Raw genomic sequence first — 22,329 nt, forward strand, 5'->3', positions numbered from 1 at the left:
TCTCACCATCAGTGGGACCTGTGTGGAGAGGGTCCCAGTGTTCAGGTTTCTGGGCATGGAGTTGAAGGACAAGCTAACCTGGAGCACCAACACCAAGGATCTGTTGAAGAAGGCACAGCAGAGACTGTACTTTCTGAGAATACTCAAGAAGAACCGTCTCCCCTCAGACCTGCTGCAGGCCTTCTATCACTGCTCCATAGACAGTGTGCTCACGTACGGTCTGTGTGTCTGGTACGGCAGTAGCACATCCGCGGACAAGAAGGCGCTCCAGAGGGTTGTTAGGGCAGCAGAGAGAACCATAGGCTGCCCGCTCCCCACTATGGAACAGATTTACACTTCCAGGCTCCACAAGAAAGTTTTGGACATTTTAAATGACTCTTCACACCCTGGCCATGGTCTCTTCCAGCTGCTGCCATCAGGCAAGAGATACAGAGCAATAAAAACCAGGACAAATCGCCTAAAAAACAGTTTTTACCCGATGGCAATCATGGTACTAAATTCAAAGGCATAAGAACTTCTGCTCTTGACACCACTTTGTTAAAAATGTAAATTCTGTTGTGACACCTCCAGGCGCTGCAACCATCTTCTGATGTCTAAGTTTATTTCTCATTTTGTACTATTTATTTCTTTATCTTTGTATATTACGTATATACACATAACCTGCATCTTAACTCGAGTCGAGCAAATCTCAATCTCGTTGTAATCTGTTGATGACAATGACAAATAAATCTTATCTTATCTTTCAGCCAGACTCCACAATAATAAGAGTCATACAGCATATGAATTAATTAAATAGCTTAACAAATGTAAGGCATTACCAGTGTAGCTGAGTCAATTTCATTCTGTGCACTGGGCTAGGAAAAGCTGAGGTACACATTCTGAAGCTAAAATTCCTGGAAAGTTTTTCTGACTAAAATAAACCTATATAGTGGAAATCTGTGTTAACATCTTCATGTTTATCCTCCGACCTCAGCAGCCCTGGATGAGTCTGATCCGGTGCCTTCTCAGTGACTTAAATGTGTTACGTCAGGGTATAAATGTGGTCCAGGAAGACTCGGAAACATTGCGTTGCGAGCGAGACAGGTTGATGCTTTATGCAAACAGCCCTGAAGTTTCCCCGCAGGCCTTCCTCACCGAGCAGCTCCGGTGAGTTTCTTTTCCCCCGCCGGAACAGCCAGGCGGCGTGGAGAAAGCCGGGGAGCCGTGGCAGCTGCCGCGGCTCCACGCAGTCGGCTGTGCGTCAATCACCAGCTTCCTGCAGTGGCTGTGTGTGGGTTTTTTTTTTTCTTTTCCCACTGGAGAGCCAACTCCAAACTTTGCAGTAAAGCTCTTTGGCTGGCTGCTATCTGCCATTAAGCAGACATCTCCCGGAGCATGAGACGGAGTGAGAGAGAGAGAGACAGCTGCAGTTCACAAAGTGAAGCTGCACTTTTATTTCTGCAGCCGCAGCAGCAGAGCTGGAACGAGGTCCGCAAATTCACCTCGGCTGCTGAGGAGCACAGGCCCTTAAAACACACACACACACACCCACGCACACACACGATTCAACATGCGGTCAGGTGTGTGTTCCAGGAAATGATACAAACGCACCGACTCTGATTTCAGACTGCGCTGGTTTGTTTACAAGACTCCTTCACATTTCTGAATCTCTTCTTAGAATCATTTGTTAGGAGTTTATAGCAGGATTTGAACGATGGATGGATAATAGTAAGTGCAGTCAAAGGTCAAAAGTTTACATGCAGTCATTGTCAGTGTGAATCTTCACTGGGACAGTTAAATCCTTTCCTTCCCAGTGTGGACGTGTTATACGCCAAACAGCTAAAATATTACATACATTCTAGTGCCATATTCAACAAATTATAAAACTATTTAAAAGTTCACTTTTGTCAATAATTAGAATATTATACAAAATCTTTTAAAAAGTTAATGCAAGAATATGAGAGTCCTGCAAACAAAGTATGTTTAATACCAGCTCACAGGCTGTGACTTAAAGAAAATGCTAATGAGTCTCATCGGGACGCATGTTTTAATTAAGACCCTTATTTTTCATATAACGACTTCAGTGTAGAAATACATTAACAAATGCAACAAATGATTCAGTTCCTTTTTAAGTTGTTAAATAAACATTTTGCCTACACTGTAAAAAACACAAAATCTTACAAAGTTGTTTTTTTTTTTGACAAGTTGCCAGTGCAAATATCCTAGTACAGCTGAGATAAGACAAAACTAAATTACAAGTAGCTTTTCAGCAAGACAATTTATTTTTCAGTTTTAAGACAATAATTTGCCAATATTGATGAAAGAGTTCTAGTGAATTGGCAGATAAAACATAGGAGAAATGTCTTGTTATAATTTTAATAATCTACCAGTGGAACTAGAAGTTGTTCAGGGATATCAGGGAATTATTGACTTAAAACAAGCTCCTTTGTCTTTTTGAAAAGTTATTTTAAAGTTGGTTTTGTCTTATTTCAAGTTTACTGAGATATTTGCGCCAGAGTCTAGACCAAAAATACTTGGTGAGACTTTGTGTTTTTGCAGTGTAAAATGCAGTAGCAGCATTCCTCTAGATCTTGATCTCCTAGTTTAAATATCTTTGTGTAGTTTTGTCTTAATTTTTGCTCTAAGCATGTTCTTTCACCAGTTGGCCTTCTTTTTTTTTGCGTCTGCACACTCCACTTAACGATTAATCGATTACTAAATTAGTTGTCGATTATTTGAATATTTGATTAATCACGATTAATCATTCCAGCTGTAATTCTAATTGGTTAAATATGACTGTAAAGAAGGATATTTGGTCAAACGTCCCTTACAGAGTGGCAGAAAAACCACCAGCTTTTTGCTGCTATTGATGAGGCGTCTAAATATTTCATCAATCTTCTGTTCAGAATTGATGGAGATCCTTCAAATTGTTTGGACAGACCCAAAGTTTCCAAAGGAGCGGATGTCAGGACCGTTCCACATCTTTATGTTGCCGTGTTTTTATTCATCCCACAAACAATTTATTAACTTTTTTATGTGCGTGTTGGAACATCAGAATACGTCCAAGTTTCAACCGTCCGTCTGTTTTGTCGATTTGCGCTGAAGTGGAAGAATCTGGAGATCCAGTGTCTAAATGCAGCCATGGATTCGCTCTCGGCCCTGACCTCCACTCTGCTGGAAAATGTATGAACTATGACTAAAAGCTGAGTCGGAAATCGACCAATTTAAATAAGCGCCTCCAAACTGAAGGGGAGAGTCATCAAATATCTGGCCAGAAATCTGGCAGATGACGGCAGAAAGGCTCACCAGAAGCATGCTGCTTCTCTGCTGCGCACGGAAATTTGACCAAATATTAGGAGAGGAACCTTTATGTACCGAAGACTGTGTAACTAGCGCACATAATTCTTATTTTTTTCCTCCACCCCCAAATTAATCGGAATCAATTGTTGACCAATTGGAAATTTGTGGCGATACAAATGCGTCTTGAGAGACTAGAAAACTAGAAACTTGATGTGCATCAGCTGGAAAATTCTCTCCCTTCTTTCTCCTGGTCCGAGTCTGAAAATGGCCGCCTCGCAACGTCAACTCAACTCGATCTGACCAGACAAAACGCGCGATCAGAGACGTGTCTTTCTGGTGATCTTTGCATCGGATCCAGTTATTAAGATCGGGAATCTGGAAGGCAGCGGCCCCAAGCCGAGTTCAGACCTTTTGTTTCGTCGGTTCCCAGTTTTCTCCTCTCACTCCTTCGACGATTTGTATGCCGGAGCAGCAGCCGGGGCCGAGAAAGCTTCACAATTCAGCAGGGATGGGATGGATAATGCAGTAATAGCTGTTTTTTTCTCTTTTTTTCTTAAACCGACTCGACACGTGAGCAAGGACGTTTAGATGCATCACAGCGGCTCCTCGTAATGCGACGGGGCAGACGAATGAATTACATATTGAAAGCGGCAGAACAAAATGAGCAGAAAATATGATTTACTGCTTTCCAAAAATGACGCATGTTTTTTGTGGGGGTTTCACAGCAACAGGCGGGGGATAGAAAATAAAGTATTTCCTTTCATAAAGAAGCTGCAGCTCCATCACAAGGCCGAGGGAAAGAGATGATCAGGTTTATGAACTCCGATTTCCTCAGCTTCAGACTCTGGGTTCTGCAGGATGAGCTCCATCTTGAAAACGTTTTTTTTTTCTTTTTTATCCAGCAGGTCCTGCAGACAGCGAGGCGTGTCTGTCTCCTCACGCCGGTCCTTTGTGCAGCGAGCAGAAACTGGATTTTATGTGATAAATGGTTAAAAATCTAAAAAGTGTGGCGTGTCTTTTCGTTTTGGTTCCACTTTGGTGAACCAACTCTTGCTTACGCTGCCAAAAGACAAAATCTAACCAAGTGTTTTTGGTTTAGTTTCTAGTGCAAATAAAACCTATAAGACCAGTTGTGAACTTGAAATGAGACAAAACCAACAAGTCACTTTTCATCAACATATAGGAGCTTGTTTTAAGTGAATAAATCCTTAATATTTCTATCAAAACGTTCTAGTTCCACTTTTAACAAGACAATTTCCTCATGTTATAAGTGAAATAATCTGCTAGTGGAACTAGAACTGTTGACTTAATACAAGTATTTAGGTCTTGGGGGAAAAAAAACAAAAAAATAGTTTTGTCTTTTTTCAAGTGCAGTAAAATATTTACACTAGAAACTAAACCAGAAATATTAAGGTTATGTGTTTTTGCAGTATATGGCTACCAGTTTGTGATCGCTCTACCGGCTTTGCACATTCTTCACTATAAAGCAGCGTGATGTTCAGGTTGATATGCAGTTTTAGTTTTCAACCACACATGCAGCATTTTGTATGACTTACTAACCAAAGCAAATGTCTTCCTCAGTCAGTTTCTCTATGTCAGGGAAATACAGAGAAGCACAGGACTGCAGCACAAGGCATTATGGGTAATTCCAACCCTAGTCGAAGAAATGGCACATGGTCTTTTGCCAAAGACAAAAGAGAAATCTAACAACCACTGAGATTTGACGCCACTAATTTTTTGTTTCCAGTTTGGGCAGGAGGAAGTTGCGCTCGGTGTCTTCTTCAGAGGGTTTTATGTCGTTTCCTTCAGTGGGTCTTGGTGCAGCGCCGCCACAGGCGAGGAGGAGAACAAGTTTCAGTTCAGTGTGAAAGCAAACCGCGCAAGCTGAAAATGTAACAAAATGTTTCAACTTTTGTCCCCAATCGAAGCAAACCTTCCAGACTAATGGGTGTAAAAACACCCTAAAGCTGACAAACTTTTTCCTGACGGCTAAGAGTTTGACCACCACTGCGCCTGCATGGTCTGTGTCAAAGTAAAAACCTGATTTTTGACGCTTCCTGCTGGTAGCTGTCCTGCCAGCAGCAGATTATCCCACCTGAGCGCTGGCTCTCTGTAGCTCCCACAGAGCTCCCATGGGCCTCTTGGCTGCTTCTCTGAGTAACGCTCTCCTTAGCCACGCTGAAAAAATGAGAATGGACCTCCAGCTAAAAATAGAAACCCGTTAATTTGTTACCTGCAATCAAATTTAAATTCGTCAAACTTACTCTGGTTACGTTTGTTCGACACGACAACTTCATATATTTACTTGGATGACCTGAATTTGATCACTTGTAGAAGATGAGCTCAATTTATTTCCAAGTCGGATCGCCATGCAGTTTTCTCTTTTCGGTGCAGCCTGTCGGTGTAGACGGATGGCCAACGTTTGGGTGGGTGCGCTGTCCTAACTCGCTGTTCCCCGTTTCCAGATGATGGATTGCTGGATAGTCAAAGCTCAGGATTTCTCTACAACTGTATCTGACTCATCTGGTCTGTTCCTGATGGGAAGACGATCAGATACCCGGGGAAAAAAATACCCAATCGTTTGTTACTCCTCATAATCATCCAATATCACATTAAATACTGATAAGCTTCTTCTTTGTGTGTGTAAATTAAGAGGATAGTAAGATGTTGAAGGTCGTACATCAGCCCGGAGGGATCATGGATCGTCTCGGTTATAGCCTGAGGAGGCTTTTAGAAACACTCCAGAAAAGGGCTGTAAAGGATGGAGACGGGGAGAAAGGTGGAAGCAGTGACCCCAAACTGTGAAAGTGGAGAAAATGGATGGTTGTGCTCAACATATATACTGTACATTAGAGAGGCTCCACAAATAGCTGACAGGCGCGTTTCTTAAAAAGTCCCACACTCGACAGTGACCTCAGGACGGAACCGATTGTGCTGGGGGGAAAAAAAGAAGAAGGGATTTATAGGAAACATAAAAACGCTCCCCTATTAAAACCGAGCTCTGTGCGTCACATTTTAGGACAATAAGCAACATCTCTGGTGCATCATCCCGTTGGAGGATGTTTGGCACGGACTCCTACTCAGAAGCAAGAAAAGCGTGGAATGTGTTCTTCCGTCGCCGATGCCCGGCTCCTGGAGGCACAAAACGATTATTTAGTGGGTGGATAAAATGGATGATCGCTAAGTTGTCATCCACCTACTGCACTGCGACGCTTTGAAACGCGGCAGGTTGACGGCGTCTCGGTCCGTCTCACCGAATCAGAAGGACACTCCGGTGAAAACTTTGTGAACGTCACAGCCTGAAGACAGATGGCCTCCGTCCAGGCTGTGCCGAGCCCAAAGACAATTTAATGGCCGGCTAATCACAGAGATCACTTGAGGGAAATGGGCGGATTCTTATTAAAACGTCTAAAAAGACGTGGATGTTCGGCTGAAATCGGGTCCGTCGTTTTCCCAGGGGATAGAAATTTCAATGTTCATGAGAGAAAGGACGTCATACACGTGATTTTAGAGAAATAATTCACCTTTATTCCATTAAATGAAAAAAGGTACTCATCCTCAGACATGGAGGTGGGTAAAAAGATCGGCTTTATTGAGATGAACAAGTAAAACCAACAGATACAAATCGACAGACGACACACAAACAGCACGAGTTGCATAGTTTCTATTAAAATGACAGAAAAAAAAAAGATTTTGTCTGCTCATTAAAGAAGAGAGCTTTGCATAAATGCTTGTTGTGGTACAGCTGACACCATCACCTGGAGGCCCTGCATGAGACCAGACTAAACCAAACCAAACCTCGTGGTTAACAACACGGAAATAAACAATTAGTCCTCTGAGGAGGGAATCTAGGAGAAAATAAAGCACGAGCCGAGACCATCGACGTGACGCGCGAGAGCTTTCAGCCATGTGAACGAAACAATTATTCCGATCCATTTCATGGGCTGCTGGGTATTTTAGATACACAGGAGCGATTTCGCACGCGGAGTGTCAGATCCGTCAGATCCGAGGCTTCCGGCACCGCTGCAGACGGACGGGGGCTTACGGACAATCCGAGAGGGGGACAGGAGGGTAGAGAGGGAAGAGAGGCCGTCTGTAAAGCACCGGGTTGAGGATTTCCGTCTGCCGCCTGCGAGCCCAGCGTATCGGCGAACCTCACTTTACCGTCATTGTGGCTCTTTGGAAAATAAATACGACCGGGTCGATCGGGAAAAGCCCCTTTTATACAGAATCCACTGAAATAAAGATGCCACTAAAGATCAAACTCCATCCCCAAGAACATTACTGCCGGTTGCTCGGCTTCCGTACAGAACCGCTCGGCTCTATTAAACGAAGCCGAGGCTCTTTTTCATTTAGTGCAATGACACTAATGAGATGCAGATGAATGTTACTCCATCCAGCATAATTCATCTTCAGCAGCAGAGAAACCCTCCGAGAGGTCTGGAACAACAATCATTTTTATATCTTGCAGCAGTAAATCAATCTCAGCCCTAGAAAATACATGCAGCTGTGTTCTAAATAACAACACTTAATGCTATAACTATGTGCTGCAGCTTTAACTTTCACACACAAGCTCACTGCAAGTTCACGAGTGGATTAGAAACACAGATAGTGAAGGAAATTGATCACGTTTGCTCTCTGTCGATAGAAACATGGGAAAAATGAGTATTGGGCAGTTCGAAGAAAAAAAAAAAAAAAAGAAAAAGTGCAGTGTCTGCCTTTTGGCTTACAAACTCAAATATTCAGTCAGGCAATGGTCAACGAAAGCCTACACCGAAATGCCTCAGCAACCCTTCTTCCCAGCGTACTGCCTCTTTAAATTTAGCATTAGATGGTTGTCTGACAAACCATCTGCGCCATTTTTTCATCAAGGCAAACAATGACGTCTTTGCCAATGTGTCCATTCTTGGTTTTGAGCAATGGGGTTCTGTTGGCGCTACTTGCCGATACCTTTGGTTCACAGACGCATCAATATAGCTACACAACTCACAGGTAACAGTAGATGTTCTTTGATCATTGACTGATCAGACACCCTTCAACCTACCAGGATGGCAGTTTATAGTTTTCTTCCACGTCTTCCTGGTTTTGGTTGGATTTTTCAAGCATCTGAGATGATTTTAAGTTAGCGGTCGATTGTTTTCTGCATTTCTTTATATACTTTTCTATCTCCAGTTAAGTTTTTAATCAAAGTTTGTTCTCTTGAACAATGTCTGGAACAAGCCATTTTATGCAGATGCTCTATAACCAGGATGTACAACATTTACTGTTCGACACGAGTTTGTTCATCATGACTGTTGGTTTTTCTATTACTTTAGTCTACTAGCTAATGGTTTGCCATGACAGTAACTGATGCGACTGGTGGTGTTATCCTTGAACGTCACATTCAGGAGAACTCCGTAGCATTTGTGTGGATCAGCAGCTCAGCTTGTAAAGACAATGCAGAGCTTGTCGGACAGAGATGTGGAGCATACCGAGCACTGACAGACTAATCCTCAGAGTCATGTAGATTATTTTCTGGCTCATAAACTATTTATGGCAGACTTTGTTTGAAGTCTGGCTGAGATTCCCCGTTGAGCCAAAGAGCGGAAAAGGCACTTGACAGTAGCATTCTGTCGGTTTAGAAAAAGGTCAAATTAACTTTGAACTCCCGGACTCTCTCACAAGCTGGACGTGCCTTTCCCTCTGATGGCGAGGACCCGACCCGCAGTGATCCATATGCAGCGCGTCTTCCCGCCGCAGACTCTCTGAGCTCTGGCGGAAATCCTGCCGCGTGTCCAGGGACATTTGCATTCTGTCGGTCCCAGTCAAAGTGAGCCACGGCGATAACAAAAGGCCCGAGCTACAGCCGGACACGGCGCAGGAGCGAATGCGCGGAAAGTCCCCGGGCGCGACGCCTGTGGCGGGCCGGGCTCGCCGGGCGTCGGGGAACCCTGCCTCGGGCAAGAAGCTGTTTTGCAACGCAGGCGACTCGTCAAGCCGAGTGACGAACGTCGAGGGTGAGAACAATCGGCTTCCCAGCCCGGAGGTGAAACGCCGCAAACTGTTGCATCTTTCAGCTCGATCCTTTACTTTTCCCTTTTCTTTTTTGTTCAGACCTCAAAGGGCGGCGGGGGGGGAAGATGTCAGGGCTGGCAGGTTGTAATCAATGCGGAGCTCTGAAGGAGTCGCAGATGTTCCTTCACATCACCGATGCCAACAGAAATAACAGTTCAGATAGTTTTAGTTTCTGCTTCGTGTGTTGCTCCTTGGCTCGGCAGCTGCTCTCATTACTCAAACGATGCACACAGTTCCAGGACGGGGAGAGGTCGGGTCGCTCAGGCAGCTTTGTGAGCAACTTGGATCGGTGTTTGGAATGAAGGTGAGCGTCACCGTTTCACCGCTGCGCTCGTTGCCTTGGATCGAAGCCGCCTCGGTGGCCAGTTTGGCTTTGGTTTGTGAGCATGACAGAACACAAAGACCGGTGAAAAGGTTCGGATTCTGAGTCAGAACTCAGGTTAATTTAGCAAACGGAGAAAAATGAATAATAAAGAACAAATGATTAATGTAAAAATAAAGCAGAAAATGACCCTTTTCCCCCCTTTGGACGTTGACAATACTTGCAAAAGCATTCATGCCATTTAAACATTTTTTCCCATTTTGTCATGTTAAAGCCTCAAACTTCAAGGATTTCATGAGACAGAGCAACACATGTATAGCTATGAAGTAGAACGAATATCATATATGCTTTTACAAAATGTGTAAGAAATAAATATCTTAACAGTTTTAAGCAGGGTCAGATTTACAACGATGCGGGCCTCTGGACCGGGGAGAGTTTTGGTCCTAATTTTCAAATACGTATTGTTTATATTCGTAAAAATCTCAAAAATATTAATAGAACTCACCTGATATGGGCCAATGAGTGTAATATAAAGTACAAGGTTTGCAAAACATGCATTCATTAAAAAACAAAAATAAATCAGTGGCACCCTCAAAAAATTGGGGCCCTGGGCTAGTGCCCTGTAAACCGTTTCTAAAGTTTGGTCCAGATGGAGTTGGTATTTAGCCCCACTTTAACTGTGAAATCCTAAAATAAAATCCAGACTAGAAGAGCATTATATGGAGGAGCAGTAAAAATCCTCAGCTCAGGTGGAAGAATCTGGGAGTTAACCACAAGAAGTTAACCCTAAAGTTCACCCCAGAGCGGGGGCCACATGTTGGGTGAATAGTGGCCTTGTGGATTATTGGTGTACTCAGATGAGGTCAAAATAGTTTTAAGGTTTTAGTCGATAGGAGAATGGATGTAATCTCAAACACCACACATCACCCTGAACGCACCGCCCTCAGTGTAAAATATGGATTTGGAAGCATTATGCTTTTTGGTAAATGCATTCCACACCTTTTTCATTTGTATCTGAAGGAGATTTACAAAAACTAGTTAGTCTATTGCATAAAAATGTGGAATTAAAGGCGTGCTGTGGTGGCGTAGGGGAAAGCACGGCCCACGTTTGGAGACCTTGAGTCCTCGACGCGGCCGTCGCGGGTTCGACTCCCGGACCAGACGATATTTGCCGCATGTCTTCCCCCCTCTGCTTCCCCCTTTCCTGTCAGCCTACTGTCATATAAGGGACACTAGAGCCCACAAAAGACCCCCTGGAGGGGAGAAAAAAAAAAGTGGAATTAATTTAATTTGGACAGTACACATTAATCAACATCACCGCATTTCATGGCAGTGTAAATATGCAGGAATTAAACGCAATAGCCAAGTTTCACCTTTTGTCCTAATACAAGTAAACAGTCCCAACAAAACACACTGAAGTTTGTGGTTCTAACATGACGAAATGAAAAGCTTGGGAGGAATAAATACTTTTGGAAAGAAGTGTAACTCTGACAGCTGTTTGCTCTCCAAGAGAGCTTCATAAACAATTACCACCGAAAAAGCTCAACTTATGCAATAATATTAATAAAAAAAAACAAAAGAAAACTGGAGTTTAATCAATTATCCGTGATACATGTTAGAAAAACTTCTACAGAGAAATGACTGCAGTGTCTTTAAAACTCCCACTCTGCGCTCCTGTGTTCCTCCCACGCAGCTATTTTCATTAGCGCTGCCTGATTAGAACCGTTTTTACAGCTCCCTGTAGGCGGACGCAGGCCGAAGCCGTCTGACATCTCGCTCACGCTCGCCTCGGCACCTCTGCACCTTTAGGCCCGAGACGGCACAAACTCCAGAGGAATCCACCGCGGACCCCTTTCGGTCCGTCACAGTGGGATATCTGGCTAGATTAATAATCCAGCATCAGTGTTGGGGAGTGAAGGACGCAGCGGGACCCGGAATCCGGACACATTTTGACTGGAAAACTGTCGTGATCGATTCCGTTTCTCTTACCTCTGATCGAGAAGCGTCCGGAGACCCGGGGGGAACCGACAGTCTCGACTTTAGACCGCTGCGTTCTCAGGCGGGACGAGCCCGGAGGACGCAGGTTGGCATGAAAACAGGTAAACACACGCAGCTACCTCAGAAAACGCAACATCAAAGTTCTCCAACAGCCCGCTTTTATTCTGCACCTCCAAGTCCGGCATATCTCTGAGGGAAGAGATATGGCCTCTTTCCACAAGTTACATCACATTTTTATTCATCCTCAAACATTTCCCCTCCCCCCCATCTTTTAGAAATAGAAACATATTTAAATATATCACTGAGAGCACATCTATTCACACAGCGTGAGGAGATGAGAAGCGGGAGTCGATTGTACCGCGGCAGTCCGAGGGGTCTGCGTCCGACCCCGCCTCGCCTCCCACTAGGACTTACTGGAGCCGGGACTTTGCTCCATGGTGATGAAGACGAGACACACTCCCGCGGTCAGCAGCAGGTGCATGGACTCGTACAGCAACTTGGGCGAGAAAACGCTCCAGATGAAGAGGTGGTAGCGCAGGACCGTCACCAGGACGATGTAGGCGGCGGCCGGCACCGACCTCAGCAGGGCCAAGCAGTAGCAGCCGTGGCCGACGGCGACCGGGCTCCTGTGGGGAGGGGAGAAGAGGACCAATCAGAGTGGTTGTGGTTTCGTTTTCTCTCTTTCTGCAGGTTAGAGGCAGACTTCTGACTTGACTTGTGGTCTCTCTATGCTACTTTCTATCCTTTACTCCTATTTCCTTCTTGTGTTTTAAAACTTTTCCTCAACGTTTCTTTTCTCCTTTTTTTTTTTTTTTTTAGCAAATCTGTGTCCATTACGTTTGAAATGAACCCAAAGCAACTTCTAATAAAGTTTCATACATATATCAAGTGGAGCATCATGGCAAAAATATTTGAAACTGAAATTTTGAATTTGAAATTTTCAGGGGGTCTTTTGTAGAAAAGTTCTTAGGTGTTTGGCTGAAATTCCCTCCATCTGCTGGACCCAATACGTTGTCCTAGTTGATCACATGACCCGTGTGCTGCAAGAAACGTTTCCATTGCAGTTTGGCGAAAAGCCGTAAAACCACGTCAAAATCTTTTAATCAAAAAACAAGTTTTTTTGCTTAATTTTTTTCGTAATTCCATTGAGCAAATTTATTTCCGTAATTCCAATTTGCGCAACCAAATGGTCCATGGAAATGCAGCTTCTGATCCCAAACAGAGAGCCAAAGAAACCCCTGACTGACTTCTGAGAAAGAAAATATAGTCTCTGACGTGTCTTGAATCCAACTGAAAATCTGTGGGAAAAAAACTAGAACTATTTGAGATGTGGCTGGTTGAGCGCCGAGGCGTGCAGAGCACATGTAAATCACAGCTTGCCAAACAGAGTGAGGACAGCACAGTAACAGTTGAATGAGCGCATTTTAATTTTTTTTATTTTTCTTGTGTACAGCAGATTAATAATGGTTGGAGGTATTGCTCACTGCTTGATTCATTGTTGGTCAGAGTGTATGTGAACGTATCTGTCCTCCTCCGAGCTCGACTACCTACCGTCTTTTCTCAGGAGGCGACACGCAGCTCCTCCCCCTCAGCTGGGACGCTGCCGGCTGGGATTAGCTGACACCCTCTGCTAATTTACAATAGTGTTTCGGAGATGAATTTTAGGTATGAACGCACACAGAAAAACTTTGTGTGTTTGGCTTTACGTCCTCCGCTCCTAATCTCCTGGCTGCGTCTCGTCGTCTCCTCCTGCTGGTTTTAAAGTCATTAACTTCCTAATCAGAATTTGCCGGCAATCTGCATTATTGTGGGAAGATAATTGGATCAGACTCTCTCTCTCTCGTGTGAGAGAGAGAGAGGGAGAAATATGAGTTAGGCCGTTCACCGTTAATGATCAAACAATCTTTCATGAATTAGACTGAGACGTAAAGCAGCTTAGTGCGTCTTTGCTTTCCATCAAAGTTTTTCATCCTCTGGAAGTTTGTCCTCCAGTCGGCTGCCTTGTTCTCCTCTCTATAGTTTTTTAATTTATTTTTAATTTTCTTATTATGCTCTATCCGGCAGTGTGGCGCTCAGATGTCGCTGCGTTTTCATTGTCCATATAATTGCGCAAACTGGAATTAGAAAAATAAATTTGCTTAATGGAAACACGGCCATTAAAAAAAAAAAAAAAAAACTCACGTTTTTCGATAGTGTTTTTCTGCTGTATCAAAATTTGTGTTTTTCACAGAATTGCAGTGAAAAAACCTTTTCGCATCATACAAGTTGTGACCAATTATGATGGCATATTAGGATCCATGTGGATAGACAACAGAGGAACAAATTTCAGCCAAAAACAGGACATTTTCTGAGTTTGAAATGTTTAAAATTTGCTTTAAAAAACTCAGAAATTTTGAGATTAAACTCAGAAATTTTCTAGGACAAAAAAAAAAAAGACATTTCTGAGTTTGAAAAGTTGAAAATCTTCTAGAAGAGGTAAAAATCTAACGGCATCAGTTGAGGCTTCCTAAGATTCAGTCCTTACTGAAACACGGAGAGCACAGGCGCGTCCAAAAGCTGGTTCCTCTGGAGAGGAATGCCTAAACGTGGTCCACATTATCAGCCCCAGGAGTTCAGAGTTGTGCCGACTGCTACTGTTCATTTCTAACAAAGAACAAGTGCTGACACAGCACACCAACAGCTAAAAGAACAACAAAAAAAAGCAGCAAAGGTATTTTTTTTCCTAGTTTTAATCGGGGACTTCAACCGTGTAAAACATCTGGACATTTGTAGCTTTTCCCCCCCTCTAGCAGGTCTTTACAAGCACAGGGGAAACGGTGTGTGTAACAACAGACAGGAGGCCTGCAGTGCCGTGTCCTGCTCTTTTCTTCTTTTTTGGGGGCTGGGGGAGCTTCTTAGATTACGGCTCCATCCTGAGGGTTCCTCCTCACCAGTCCACGGCCTACGCAAAGCGCAAGCCCACTCAAAGGACCAGCACTGCATGACAAGCTGAAGAACACCACTTCTGTTTTAAACGGAAAAAGCAGATACTTAGAGGAACATGAGCGAGTCTGTTTGCGAGGACATCAGAGAAGATACCGGCGATTAAGCAAACATGGGTGGGGATCGATATCTGGCCCGATCAGGAAGTCGGGAGAACGCACAGGCCGAGGTTTATTCTACGGCTACTGCATGAGAAAAAGGAAAGACAAATAAAAGAGCAAAGAACAAATCTACTCTAGAAATTCATAGAGTCCTCCGGTGGAGTCGGGAGTACGTGCGAGGTCATCAAGGCCGCGATTAGCTGCAGAAACAGAGACATCCTTCATGACCGAAATATATTCTGATCTCACTGTGGAGCGGGAACAGCTTGGTGAAACCGGCAAACTGGAGAGACTGGAGCTGGACAGTGAGACTGAAAGAACACTGGATTCAGACTGTGTGTGTTTTCTTATCAGTAATTATGCCAAATGGAATATGCAATCCAGATTTTTAGATATGATCTGGCAGTAGCTGCGTTTCCAAAGCAATTTGTGTGCAATTTGACATTTTGAAAGTAAATTCGCTTAATGGAATCGCACCAATTTTGACTTTTTGATGAGTTTTGCTGCCAGGATGAGATTTTTGATGATATAAAAAATGTTTTATTTTAAAAAACAATTTTTTTGCAGCACACAAGTCACATGATTAACAACTGGATATTGCTACTGGCAGAAACCATAAAGAATAAATCAACAGGAAGTGATCGGAGGATGACGTTTTGAAATGATTTATCGCATTTAAAAAACATGTGATTTTAATCGCGTTTCTTATTTAACGAAAACGTCACAGTTGTGAAACTCTGGTTTTCTATGGCATTAGAAAAACATATTGAGAAACCTTTGTGCACATTTGTAATGGAGACAAAGCTAATGACAATAACACTCCCATCCACAGGGTGGCAGCAAACACAAAAAAGAACAAGTTTCAAAGAAACCTAGTGAGGAGAAAAATATTGTTTTTGTAAGTGTGGATTATTTATCTAACAAAAACTGAATCAACATTCTCTTCTTCAGTGTAAACATATCAGCACATCATCGCCCCCTAGGAGGCTGAAGTGAAAACGGTATGATTGGAATGCTTTGTTAGCGGCGCTAAAAATAGAATGAATAGGTGATTTTCCATGAGGTTGAAGGTATGTCAAGCCCTTAAAATGTAAAGAAACTGCTTGTGTTCCACATAAGACAACAATCTGATGAGATCTCCAGAACTAAACTAAGGAGTCAAGTTGACAGACAGACAGAAGAAAATGTCCAGGTCTGTCAAAAACCTCCCAAAACCCTCTGGACAAATGTACTATGGCATGTTAAACCCCAGACTTAAACTTTTTCTGACAGGCTAAAGCTTTTAACACCCATCAGTTCTGGTGCTGAACCTTCAGGTGGCTGTTAGGAAACTGAATTATTTTCTTTTAACTCTGACAGGGAGCCTTGAAGTCTTTAGAAGAGAACATTTGGTTTCCTCACAGAGAAATCTGAGGAACTTCAGCCTGACGAGCTCCAATAAAGAGGTCAATGTTATCAGATTAATATGTGGGACGCAACAGATCGCTAAAAAGATGACTAACGGCTGAATTTAAATCAAAAGGTGTTTTACCCAAGTATTAGTTTAAGGAAACTCCTTATTGCCAAGTTTTACTTGAAATTACAGGGGTGGGAAGAATGATCCAATATATCGATACCAAGTTGGTATCAGTATCGGATCAGTATTGGTGTGCTGAGGTTGGTACTTCAGTTTCAGATTCCATCTCGAAACTTGTTTATTTTTGTATCGTAGTTTCTCAACCCGACCTTAATTTTCTTTTGATTTGCTCACAAATGACATTTTTCACACAAATCATGCTGATGTTAGTAAAACATTTATTAAACAGCTATAAACGTTGTCCAAATTCTGTTGTAGGTTTGAACAAAAAATAATTCAAACAAAGATCCACACCGCAAAAACACAAAATCTTACCAAGTATTTCTGTTCTACTTTCTGGTGCAGCTACGTTAGTGCACTTGAAATAAGTCAAAACTAACTTACAAGTAACTTCTCAGCAAGAATTAGGAGCTTGTTTTAGGTGAATAATTCCTGTAATATTGATAAAGCAGTACCAGTTCAACAGGCAGATTGTTTCATTTTGACATATTAAAAATGTCTTGTAAGTTAAATAATCCAGTGGAACTGGTACTGCTTTATCAATATCACAGGAATTATTCACTGAAAACAAGCTCCCAATTATTGCTGAAAAGCTACTTGTAAGTTAGTTGTGTCTTATTTCAAGTCTACAAAAATGTTTGAACTAAAAACTTAAAGAAAAAAAAAAAGAACTTGGTAAGATTATGTTTTTTTCAGTGTACTAAAGCACCCAAAGGTGAGAAGTTTAATGGTATATCAAACTTGGTTAAAAAGCATCAGTATCGGCATTGGCGATACGGTCCCAGTATTTACTTAGTATCGATATCGAAACAGGCGGCACCTCACACCTCTAGTGATTATTGTCGATTATCGCCACACCCTGAGCTCAACGGGCCAATCTATGTTCTGATTCAATTTCTCAGTTTTTTCCAAGTTTGAATCCAGTCGTGTGTTTGTGCCAATCTGATGCTGATTGGTGAGACACACACTGATGAGTCATCATAACAGCAGGAGGTAAAATAACCTGTGGACCGGCGCAGAGTAAACAACCTCTGCATCAATGTGTTGGGAGGGGAAGGAGAAGAAGAGGCTTGCGGACGCTGCAATGCCTCTCCCCTCTTTTATCGAGGAGGAGGAGGTAGTGGAAATTGTCTCCCGTTTTTAAGTAACTCATGGAAAGAAGAAAAAAAAAAAAACCCCCCCGATGCAGAGCGAGCGTCGTAAAGAAGGCCCATTAGCAACTGAGTATCCTCAGGAGTCTGAAGCAAACTGTCCTCACAGCACTCCGGTATTGATGGGAGTTTTTACCCCGCTGGAAGCTGAAGTGCACCTTCCCCCTCCTCCCACACCGCCTCCTCCATTACCACCTGGAACAGGAAGTGCTCTGCTGCTGACAGGAAGGCTGCTTTAAATCTGCACAAACAAATGACACAGCAGGCGCCGGAGTAGATGCGCCGCAAAAACACAAAATCTTACCAAGTGCTTTTGGCCTGGTTTTTAGTGCAAGTATGTTAGTGCACTTAAAATAATAATAAAATAACTTATAAGTAACTTTTCAGCAAGATATGAGTGTTTGTTTTACGTCAATAATTCCTTAATTTTGACAAAAAAGAGCTAGTTGTAGTGGCAGATTATTTTACTGATAAATAGATATTTAATCTACCAGTGGAACTAATACTAGTACAAAAACAACAATAAAATAAGATGAAGAATGCTGAGCATCTTGTGAAGTTATACGTTAGTGTAAGTTTTAGAGATAATACCTAACAGAAACACTCAACATATCAGCATCAAACTATCATAACCTTGAGCAGGGGTGGGCAATCCTGGTCCTCGAGGGCCAGTGTCCTGCAAATCTTAGATATCTCCCTGGTCCAACACACTTGAATCCAATAACTGAATCACCTCCTAAGTGCAGTCAAGTTCTCCAGAGTCCTGCTAATGACCTCATTATTTGACTCAGGTGTGTTGAAGTAGAGATGCATCTAAAAGTTGCAGGAGACCGGCCCTCGAGGCCTGGAGTTGCCCACCCCTGACCTTGAGGCAATCACAGAAACCGCTGTGTCTGTTTCGAAGGAAGATCTACCAAAAACTCAAAGCTCTTTTCTCATTAAAACTACTTTTTTTACGTAATTAAAATTTTCGTTTTTCTGGTAAAATTGCATATTTATTCTGCTAATATTGCAACTGTATCCCCATATTTGAGCAGAAATGTTCGCCTTAATACTCTGACGCACAGCTCACAGAAGGCATAATTACAAAAGTCACTTTTTGAAAAGCATTTCTGTCATTTCTTTTTTAGAAAAGGAAGCAAGTGAGGGAAAAAAAAAATCTATCAAAATCGGGAATTGGCTCCGGTAGATTTTTTTTTTTTGATTTTTCAATTTTTAATATCACCCAGCACAAAAAAAAACAACTAAAAAAATGAAAACATAACATTAGATATTTCTAATCTAATCCAATCTCAATGCAGAGGCTGAAATTAGATATCAATTGATCAGATTTCCTGCTACGATCAATACATCTAAAACACGTGTGGCTTCAATGACATCATGTTCCGTCAATTCCTACCTTTCCGCCACAATCGATGGGTTCAGCCATCAGCTCAGATTGGATTATTATTGACTCTTTTCCCAGCTGTGATGTCAGCCCCGCCCCGGCTCGGCGAGTCCGCTTCTGCAGAACCAAAACTACCGGAGTCCGCCGAGCCGCAGCTGAAAGTTTCCTCTGGTGAGTCACTCCAAAAACTCCTGCTGAGTCATGAATGCTTTATAATCTCTTTGAGCCGGTTTATCTGCCAGACTGTTTTCTTTTTTTTTACCAACTCACTAAACGAGATGCACGACAAATATCGCTGGTTTCCACCTTTACAAAACAACTTAAACGCTCTAAGAAGCGCTGAAAAGACCAACTCAAAGGAAAACCGATGAATAATAGATACGGTCAGTAAAACCCACTCACTGTGGATCTGCCACTGGCTTTTCAAGTTTTTTTTTTTTTTTTTAACAAACAAAACTTGAATGAAGCGGTTAAATATTTCCTTTTCTCGCTCGGGTTTCTGTCAGAATACAAAGTCTTTCACAGATGAAAGCAGCGATTTGTGTAAATAACGACACAGCTTGCAGGAAACCAGCAGAGCGGCCGTTGATCCAGTACCTCCACCTCCCCTCCTTTATGGTCAATCTGCTGATGCCGCAGAGTGAATCCTTAATGAACTCGGACTATTTTTTGTTTCATTCGTCACAATACCTCTGAGTGCACAATGCAGCCGGGGCCGCCGCAGGGGAGCGCTGCGTTGCGAGTAATAAGGGATAATAAGGAGTGACGCTCTCTTTTTTTTGCCCGCCGCTGTAATCCGGCGTGTAACGTATGAAAGCTGGATTTAATGTGACGTTTGCCGGGAGAGGAAACATGGGAAACCTCCTGCAGTCGGGTTGTGGAGGCAGCCGCGTTCGGGGACGACTCGCTAAATGAAACCGACGGTCAGGATTCTGATGAAACCACAGAAAACGATCTGACACCGGCAGATGTCAGATCTCCCAGAATCTGATCTGCACCAGAGAGGAAATGCCTTTGGTTCCCGTGCTTCTACGGTTTCCTTTTCCTCGAGTTACTTTCAGACATCCGACAATTTTCATGACACCACGCTGAGCTTTTACCTTCAAACTCCACCGAGTGACGCAGTTTGGGTTGATGTTACTGGAAGGAACGTCCACTCATCTTCAATGTGCGCGAGACGCTCTCTTATCCAATTGAAAGAGGTAGACCGGTGGCAGGGAGGTCCACCAGCAGCCCAGTGGTTTTGTATTAAAAAATATTAAAAGTAAAAAAAAAAATGTAGAGGTGCACGAGTCAGCATCATAATTTAGAAATAATGGCATGCGAGGCCAACAGGGCAGGTACAAAACGACGCGATTGGTGAGCGCCCCCACACACCTGGCCCATTGAGTCATCCAATAAATAAAAAAAACATCACTTAGTCTGATGGGGGAGCAAGTAAAGCCTGGTGACCCGCCAGGCTTACAATACACAGCACAGAATATACATTCATGAAGCTATACTGGCCAGAATTTACGCTCAAAAATGACCCTACATGTGACAAAGGCTGAAACAATTAATCCTTAGGAATCGATTAATCGTCAACCACTGGAGTTGAAATTGAAAAAAAGGACTGAAAAAGTCCCTAACATATTCAGAGCCGTGGTTAAGCTAAAACTGATACATAAAGCTTAAGACTTTTTAAGGATGTGCCGACACTCTGGAGGAAAAGATAACTAAACAGCTGGATAAACAAAAGGAAGAATAAAAGGATGAAAAATTCAAAAAGACAGACATATAAATGGGTAAATAGATGGACAGACTGATGGACAGAACCTGTGGGTCCTGCTCACCTTGCGCCAACAACACTGGTGCTGAAACGCTTTGTTGATCAGACCAGAAGTCTGCAGCCTCTCATTCCTGTTCCTGGCATTTTAAAGACTGACTGACTCATTTCACACCCGGAGCATCTTTGTCTCTATTTTCGCTTCATTTTAGTTTTGGCGTTCGGCATCAGAACAGCTGTTAGGACAGATTCAAGCCTCATCACTCAGCACTGTGCATGGGGGCCTCACGCTGCGGGAGAGCCCTGGTTATTGGCTGCGTGCACGCACGTCCACACACGTCCACACACACACACGCCCACACACACACTTACCTAGTTACTGGCCTCTCTCCAGATGAGGTGCCATGCTGTGCAATGTTAACTTTTGTGTTATTTTTTGTTATAAAAATCATATTTTTCAGAAAATCTTCATAAGTTACCTCAAAGTAAGAATTAAAATTGAGGCTGTTGGGAAAATCTCAAGTGTGAAGGCAGTTCGGTGTGTTTCAACTGGAATGAATGTGTTGTGTTTTTCCTCATTCAGTCAGTAATTATTTAAATAATCACAGCTCCCCGCTCCACCCATCATCCTCCACCACCTCCACACACAACTTAGCAGCCGGGGCTAATAGTCCGTTCAGAGGAGACACCAGAGAACAGGCAGGTGTTTTTTTATTGTTTTCTCCAGCTGTGTGAAGCATAAAGTGGCGGCACGCTGCTTTTCGGTTGGGTGAGCGAAGGCTACCACACTTCTTATGCTTACAAATACAAACTGTGGCAGGTTGGAAATGTGAAAAAAAAAAGCAACAACACAGAGTTACAAATAAAGTGTGCAGCTTGTAGCCTCTTAATTCAGGTAACAGAGAGAAAAGAGAAGAGAAAGCCCTGAAGGAAGAAAAGATGGAATACACAAAAGGAGGGCTTGAGCAGTTCAGTTGAGTCGTTCTAGTATTTTGGGGATTTAAAGTCGGACAAAAACGAAGCATTGTGCAACAAACAGTGTTGAGCGCATGTCGGTGAATCCCAACAAACTGTTTTCCAACCTGAACCAGAACCAGTGGAACCCACTATGGACACGCTGCAGCGTGACGTCAGCCGGGCAAGAGGAAACTGCTCCAAAACCGAAACGATCACTGGTTTATCTGTTGAGCTGTCAAGATAACGAGCTAAATCTTAAATGTATGTGTGAGATATAAAAGAAAAAGAGATGCAGGACTAATTGTCAGCACGACAAAAACTAGATAACAAGGTCAGGAAAAAGTTTTAGTAAAATAAAACAGAGAGGGAGAGGGAAGTAGGTCAGCTATGCTAGCTTGACTTTGACAACCGTAACATGTAGCTGAGCTGCAGACTTTCGCGTTTCGGCTCACATCAACTCTGACAAATCATCGGCAGAGTGGATGTTTACATATATAAACTTTATGTGAAAAGTTTATAAAGATTAGATTATCTTCTGAGCTGATATAATCCAGATTCAGATAGAACTTCAACTGAAATTAAGACGAAAATAAAAAGAGAGAAAATATTTTCCACAACTGCAACTTTGTTCATTCATTTTCTGATACATATTGGGTACAAGGTAACAGGGACTTTTAACCTTATAGTTTCACAGGAGAATAAATAACCAACCTCAATACAACCAACTTCAATTTCCTTTTTTTTTTTTTAATAAGAT

The 22,329-nt window shown here is 42.7% G+C and overlaps 1 protein-coding gene across 1 annotated transcript in view; it reads right to left on the reverse strand.

Moving 5' to 3' along the window:
* Positions 1-6,844: 6,844 nt before the first annotated feature.
* pigg (phosphatidylinositol glycan anchor biosynthesis class G (EMM blood group)) overlaps positions 6,845-22,329 on the reverse strand; it is a 114,636-nt gene continuing 99,151 nt past the window's right edge. The window contains exon 13 of the mRNA XM_032554954.1: positions 6,845-12,279. Coding sequence (XP_032410845.1) covers positions 12,057-12,279 — 223 coding nt within the window. The 3' untranslated portion in view covers positions 6,845-12,056. The remainder of the gene's footprint in view (positions 12,280-22,329) is intronic.

The sequence above is a fragment of the Xiphophorus hellerii genome, chromosome 23 (genome assembly GCF_003331165.1).
Source record: "Xiphophorus hellerii strain 12219 chromosome 23, Xiphophorus_hellerii-4.1, whole genome shotgun sequence".
NCBI lineage: Eukaryota > Metazoa > Chordata > Actinopteri > Cyprinodontiformes > Poeciliidae > Xiphophorus > Xiphophorus hellerii.